The sequence below is a fragment of the Macrobrachium rosenbergii genome, chromosome 24 (genome assembly GCF_040412425.1).
Source record: "Macrobrachium rosenbergii isolate ZJJX-2024 chromosome 24, ASM4041242v1, whole genome shotgun sequence".
NCBI classification, from domain to species: domain Eukaryota; kingdom Metazoa; phylum Arthropoda; class Malacostraca; order Decapoda; family Palaemonidae; genus Macrobrachium; species Macrobrachium rosenbergii.
Genome location: NC_089764.1, coordinates 21,608,871 through 21,616,487, shown reverse-complemented (window position 1 = coordinate 21,616,487; position 7,617 = coordinate 21,608,871). Strand labels below are relative to the sequence as shown.

Below are 7,617 nucleotides of genomic sequence, written 5' to 3'. Positions count from 1 at the left end.
TGTACTGGACCTAGAAATTCAGCTTGTGATTATTGTATTTTGCATAAGACACCCCAATACAGTACTTAATGTCTAAACTCAAACTCTTCTCGGAATACAGCTAAGAGATAAACTTGAATTCAACAGCTTTCATATATACAGTAGTACTGTATTCAGATTACTTCAGAAATCATTGAAAAACTTATCTATTACTTTCAGTACAAAACATAAAATCAGAAACTCTTCAAATAAAACATTACACTTAAGGACATTCCATAATCAGAATACATATACTGTACGTGTTATAGAAGTCAAGTCACTGTATGTACCCCATGTAGTACATCATACGTGGATAATATACTGTACTGTATAAACAAAAAAATGTACAAAATTACCTTACATAATCTTTTAAATAACTGGGGGTTTCCTTATTCTAGTAGACCTTCTTGTAACAGCATTACTGGATGTTGGTCTTATTGACTATCATCATGATCTTGGAGTACAGCATTTGATTGCTCTTGACCTGACTATGCACCATCTAAATTGAACTCAACATCACCAAGAAAATCATGTTCTTTACAATCATTCCAACACTCAAATTTGTCTCTTTCATTTTAAAAATTCATTTTTTTCATACGAATCAAAATTTTCCTCCTTTGTATTCCCTGTGTTTTCAACTTGCACACTGTTACCCTTTTTCTCAATAACTTTATAAGGTTCACTGGAGAAATTTGGTGACAACTCGTTTTCTCTACTTTGTTGCTAAGTCACCTTCACTTGTCCCTCTGTAACATCAAATTTTTCTTATAATACTCTTTCCCCTTTTCTTCACATTTTTTCTCTTATTCTAATTTCATCATCACAACCAGTATATGCTGAACATATCTCAGGCAATTTTGTTCTAATTTTTTTTTTTTTACCATACATAAGTTCTGCAGGGCTAACATTGGTTACAGAATGTGAAGTACATCTATAAGCTTTTAAAAAAGTATTAAGTTCCCTTCTTCCTCCAATCTTTACCTGCAGCTCTAATGGTTTTAATATCCTTCATAATTGATCAGCTCTAATGGTTTTATTAGCCTTCATAATTGATCTGTCTTGTCTCTCCACTTCACCACTGGCCTGTGGTGAATATGGTATTACTTTTTTATGACATACAGTCGACCTCTGGTATTTGCGGGGGATAGGGATACAATCGACCCCCGGTATTTGTGGGGGATAGGGATACAATCGACCCCCGGTATTTGCGGGGGATAGGGATACAGTCGACCCCCGTATTCGCGGGGATAGGGACCACAACCAACCATGAATAGCTAAAATCCACGAATACTTGACACCCCCTCTCTAAAAGCACTTATACGGTAACTACCTACTTTAATACTTCAAACACCAAATATACCTTAAACCTAAAACACTAATATAATTTCAAAGCCATCTTACAACATTACTGTACTTTTACAAGGGAAACGGTATGTAATTCACGAGAGAGAGAGAAAGCAAAAATACATATGCACATTAAAATATTAATGTTAACATACGTAAACCATATGGCTGCTGTACTCGCCAGTGATCAATGTTGACTGTAGATGATGATGATGAATTAGCTGTGCAGTCCGATGAGTGACGAAGATATGACTGCACAGCAAAGCAGAGGAGTTACAACTCTGGGGACGCCTCTTCCTCTTCTTCAGGCACTGCTTCAGGGGTTTCGGGAGGTTATGACAGGGCTTCGTGAGATCATTAAAGCCATTTGAAAATCAGTTGAACTTTCCTCAGAATCATCCCATGACTCTGTCATTGTCTGCAGCTCCTTGGCTTTCCTCAGAATTTTATACAGACCTTGAAATTCTTCAAAATCCTGCTCTGTGGGGGGGGGGGTTATAAAGAGCATATGAACGAGGGTGGAGAGTTCTCCGCTAAGGGCCATTGCAAGGTTTCTACCCTCATCACATTCCTTCTCTGTGCAGGAGACGGCAATTTCTGTCACGCCATAACGGGCTGCTACTTCTCCATGACTTTTGCCCACTCTTAACATTGCAACTCTTGTCCAGATGCCGTAGAAGAAGCAGGGTGTTTAGGGTACGATTCAAAAAGATATGCGAATCCGCACCAAAACATACATACATGACACGAGGTCTAGGGGCGTACACAGTGAACTGAGAAGCTAGGCAGAGATGCTAGGTCAACTGCGCATCATATTGTACACAATATGTACGTACAGGGTATTAGTGCGCATAACATCATATTTTGTGCATACTTTACATTTTATAGATATTTTGCTGTGTTGTAAGATTATTTTGAAACGATATTAAGGTGTTTTAGAATGATGGTAGAGCATACCTGAAATACGTAGGTAGTTTGTAGAACAACAGGACTACGTTTTCGTCTGTGGAACCGTCAGTTGTTCTATTTATATTTTTGTGACTAAATACATTTTTTAAGCTAAAAAAAGATTTACTAATTTTCAAATATTGCAGTATTGTAATATATTAATGTAAACACAGCAAAATATCAATAACACGTTTCTTTTTTTCTTTAAAAATGTTCTACCCAAGCCAAGCGATCCACAAAGCTTTAGCGAAAGAAAATGTATCTTGGGATACTGTATACCTGTGTAATCTTGCCTAAGTTGCCTCCTAAATGACCTGCTCCTTCTATGGCTTCTGGCAAACAGCCTAAGTGCCAGAAGGCCATGATGCTCCAGGAGAAGGTAACACTTTTCGCTAAGTTAAAAGAAGGCAACAGTTACGCAGCAGTAGCCCACCATTTTGGTGTAAATGAGAGCACTGTATGCTACAGCAAGAAGAAAGAGGCGGAGATAAGAAAGGCCATGAGTGTTAGCTTTTTTGGTAGTGCAAAAACAGTTTCGACAGTGCGTGATAAAACAATTGTTAAGATGGAATCTGACATCGGCATATTGGATAAAGGACTGCCGGAAGAACATCCCCTTCAACTGCAATATTAAACGTGAGAAGACACGACAACTGTACCAGCAGTTTTTGACTGTTAGGGAAGGTGGCGACGTAGAGGAAGGTGATGACGCAGGGGAAGCAGATTTCTTAGGTTTCAACGAACCCGTGGAAGAAGAAGAAGTAGAAGAAGAGGAAGGGACACTAGCAGGACCACCGTCAGCTCCGCAAGGTTTTCAGGCCAGCAAGGGGTGGTTTCACCGGTTTCAGAGGTGGTTCCAACTCAAGAGTGTTTCTCTGCATGGGGAAGCAGCATCAGCAGACATGGAAGCGGCTGCGAAATATCCCGAAACCTTTAAGAAAATCATTGGGGACAAGGGCTACCATCCACAACAGGTATTCAATATGGACGAGACAGGCCTGTTCTGGAAGATGCCTTCCTGGACATACCTCATGAAGGACAAAGCCAGAGCCTCTGGGTTCAAGGCCCAGAAGGATAGGGTTACCTTTATCAACTGTGGCAGTGCTGCTGGCTTCATGCTGAAACCAGGCCTCATTTACAAGGGTGCAAACCCCAGGGCCCTCAAGACTAAGAACAAAGGGTTGCTACCTGTGTTTTGGATGCACAACCCCAAGGCCTGGATCACCAAAGTCCTTACGGACCACTGGTTCATTCAGAGCTTCATCCCTCAAGTTGAGCAATACCTCAATGATCTGGGCATGGAGTTCAAGGTGATGCTGATTATGGATAATGCTGGTGGCCACCCTGTGGATCTTTATTATGATGGAGTCCAGCTTGAGTTTCCCTGGCCAACACCACATCTCTCCCCCCAGCCTATGGACCAGGGTTTGATCTGTGCCTTCAAGGCACTCTACATCCGGAACTCCCTTGACCACCTTGTTCAGGCAATGGACGCTAACAGTGAATTTACGCTGAAGGACTATTGGTGTAAATTCACGATTACCACGTCTGACCGTCATCGACCGATCGTTGGAAGGCCATGAAGATGGAGAATCTGAATGCTTGCTGGAAGAAGTTGTGGCTGGAGTGTGTGCATGATTATAGGGGCTTCTCTCCTGAAGAAATTCAGCACTTGGCCATTGATAAGGCAGTAATATTGGCGAGGATGCTTGGTGGAGAAGGTTTCGATGACATCACCGAGGTTGAAGTAGGCACCCTCATTCATGCCCACTCTGACAGACCAGGATTTGGAAGAACTGACAAAGTCTGCCAGCGAGGAAGAAGACACGCCAGATTCAGGAGACAAGGAGGAGGAAGAGGGCCTCTCTTTGGAACGTCTGTCCCAACTTATGAGGATGACCAAGAGGTGACTTTGGCATGGGATCCTTATATGGAATGCTCCATCAAGTGTTCAAATGCCTTTGATGCAGCAATGGCGCCCTATAATCATGCCCTTGTCAGCATGACTAAGCAGCGACAGCAACTGCCTATCACCATGTTTATCAAACCAACGAAGAAGGACCCTCCAAAGCCTCCCCAAACCCCTGAAGAAGTGCCTCCCCAAGCCCCTGAAGAAGGGGAAGAGGCACCCCCAGAAGAGATGTAACTCCTCTCCTTTGCTGTGCAGTCATATTTTTGTCTTCATTCATTGGATTGCACAGCTAATTCATCATCATCATCATCATCTTTAATCAACATTCATCACTGGTGAGTGCCTGTGTATGATTTAATTTCATTATTATTATTATTACAGGTACAGTATTACATACAGTGCAGTATTATTATTTAATCTTATTAACCATATTAATATTTCAAAATTACAGTACATATAGTACTTACTACCTGTACGTACTGTATTACAGTACAGTATTACAGGTACAATACAATATTATTATTATTATATTTAATCTTATTTGATATTATTAAACTTAATATTTGAAAATTAGTACTGTTAATTATTATTTTATCATAAAAGTTTATATGTACAGTACGTACCCTACAGTATTTAGTCACAAAAATAATATGAAAATACAGAATATTGTTCTATGAAAAAATCCGAGAATAGGCAAATTTTGCGCGAATAACTTGGAGATAGGTTCCACAGAAAAATCCGCTAATAGGTGAAGCCACAACTACTGAACCGCGAATCGACGGGGGTCGACTGTATACCATTTACACTCAAAAAATTTTTAAATCCAGCAGAAGTAAATTGTACACCACTGTCTGTTACAATGAGTTCTGGCAAACCATGAGATGTAAACCAATTATCCAGACATTTTACTATATTGGTAGTACTGGTGGAAAAAAATATTCCTACGCCAAACCATCTAGAATAATAGTCTACTACAACTAATAAATTTTCACCCGGCAAAGGACCACATATATCTACCCAATATGTTGCCATGGTAATTTTGGTAAAGAACTTGGTTTCAGTAGTTCTGGCCAGTTATTGCTGCTCATTAATAAATATGCTTTAAAATTCTTTACATAATTTTCCACCTCTGTCTATACAATACCAGGCCACCAGACTTTCTGTCTTAATCTACTTTTACAATTGTACCGTACCTTGATGTCCCTCATGGGCCAAATCAAGAATCTGTACTCAAAGATTTAGGAATTATAATTCTTTGTCCTCTTAATAGTAAACAACCAAGGATATGTACTTCCTCTTTAACATGTTTAAAAGCTGGAACTTTGTTCCAATCACTAATCCTAACAGCTTTTCAAACTTTAATCAACTCCATATCAACACCAGACTGTTGTTCAATTTCCCTGGTAGTTAAGGCAATAGGTGTTGCACTTTTTGCAATAAAATAAGCATATTCCTCTGCTACATTACATTTAGGAACATCTGGTATGGGTAGTCAAGTCCTTCCAGGTTTGTATGCCATGCTTTCAGCAGATGTAAGCCTCTTTTTTTTTTTTTAATTCCTGAAATGAATATTCCTGTTCACTTCCAAACTGCCAGGTTACATTTCTTCTTGTTAACCTTCTTGGAAGCCCTACAGTTGACAAATTATTGATAAACCTACCACAATAATTTACAAGACCAAGGAAACTCCTAACCTCACTTACATTCTCTGGCCTTTTAGCCTCACTTACAGCTTTAATTTTATCATCTATAGGTTCATTGCCATTCTTTGAGAGAACGTGCCCCATAAATATTAACTTTTCCATTCCAAAACTACACTTATCTGAGCTTTGAGTTAAATTCCTATTACACAATGTTGCCAATACCTTTTCCAACCTACTGTCCTGTTCTTTAATATCATTACCAAACACAATTATTCAATCGGCTAATACTCTGACTCCTTAACAACCCTTCAAAACTTGTTGCAAAATATGTTGATAAACTTCAGGAGTACAGTCAACTCCAAACAGCAATCTTTTGTACCTGAACAACCTTTTATAAGTAACAAAAGTAGTCAAATACCTACTCTTTGGAGCTAAATCAATTTGATGGAATCCCCACTTTAAACCAAGTTTTGAAAATACACCAGCACCATTCATGTCAACTGTGTCGAAACTTTGACAAGAGAGATTGTATTTTTCTGCAAGTTGTGGTATGGTTTTATGTATTCTGTTTAAATTTATGTAAAGTGGAAATGCGTAATATGTAGAAAAAGGATATGTTTTGTTATGTTCATATTTAGTTGTGAAAAGCATTATGTTTTGCTGTTTCGTGTACTTAATCATAAGTATACGTGTAATGGTGCTTAACCACTGGACATTGGTTGTTTGTTCGGTTGTTAGTCGAACGTTTGGTGGTGGTCAAAGACGGCCGTGAAGACAGTCTCATCACTGCTCTGATGCAGCGTAGCTGTATCTGGCCGAGACTCATGAAAAAGGAATGCAGCCATTGCTGTCAGTGGCTTCAAGTCCACTTAAGCATTCCTTTTCATCCTAAAGTTCATTTAGGGAGATTTACTTTAGGAGATATGCATCTCTAAATGTAAGGAGAATTTCTTGGGGTGTGCTTTGGATGAGGGTTACGAAGTAAAGATTGTGCTCATGCCAATCTCATTCTAATTCAGGCTAGGAATATCGAATGTGCCATTTGAACTAATGCCAATCTCATTCTAATTCAGGCTAGGAATATCGAATACACCATTTGAACTAACAGTAAGTTTATATCACTTATGTCTTGGATTAATATACACAACGCAATGCAGTGTTTTAAGTGCAATTTGGAATATGAGTGAAGTAACCTCGGTGTCGTAGTATAAGACTTAGGCTACGATTAGGTTAGTACCTTTCAAACCATTTAGGCTATGCGATTACACTTACGATTTGAATTGCTATAGTTATTCTGAACAAGTCGGAATGAATTGATTGACTGATTAATTACAAAATTTGGGTTTTGAAGACCAAGAGCCGGAACCCATCAGGGTTATTCAGTGCCATTCATGTCAATTAACAATTCATCTATTGTTGGAATAGGGTGCCTAGTTCTGAAAATAGCTCATTAGCTCTCCTCATACCAGCACACAATCTCAATTCATCACTGTTATCAGGTTTTGGGACAAAAACAGGAGCTGAAACCAATTCAGTAGGACCTTGAACTGGCTCAATAATATCTAAATCTAACAATTCATCAAGAGTTTTCTCAAACTTTTCCCTTATATTAAAAGGAATTCTCCTCAAGGTGTGCTACAGGTTTCACAATAGGGTTTACAAGCTATTTCAATCGGTCAACTTACCAAGACCTGAAAAACAAGATTCATACTTCACCTTTAAATCTGAATATTTATCACATACAGTACTTGC

The 7,617-nt window shown here is 39.0% G+C and overlaps 1 protein-coding gene across 1 annotated transcript; it reads left to right on the top strand.

Annotated features, from left to right (window-relative positions):
- The first annotated feature begins 2,635 nt into the window (after nucleotides 1-2,635).
- On the top strand, nucleotides 2,636-3,893 carry LOC136851801 (tigger transposable element-derived protein 1-like). The gene is made up of 2 exons (XM_067126113.1): nucleotides 2,636-2,815; nucleotides 2,907-3,893. The coding sequence occupies exons 1-2, from the start codon at nucleotides 2,636-2,638 to the stop codon at nucleotides 3,891-3,893; spliced, it is 1,167 nt and encodes a 388-aa protein (XP_066982214.1).
- Nucleotides 3,894-7,617: the final 3,724 nt, after the last annotated feature.

What these genes read in the sequence shown, in the direction of transcription:
- LOC136851801 (XM_067126113.1), top strand. Translation starts at nt 2,636, where the DNA reads ATGGCTTCTGGCAAACAGCCTAAGTGCCAGAAGGCCATGATGCTCCAG. An exon ending in AGATAAGAAAGGCCATGAGT is followed by an intron (nt 2,816 to 2,906) that starts GTTAGCTTTTTT and finishes TATTGGATAAAG; the next exon opens with GACTGCCGGAAGAACATCCC.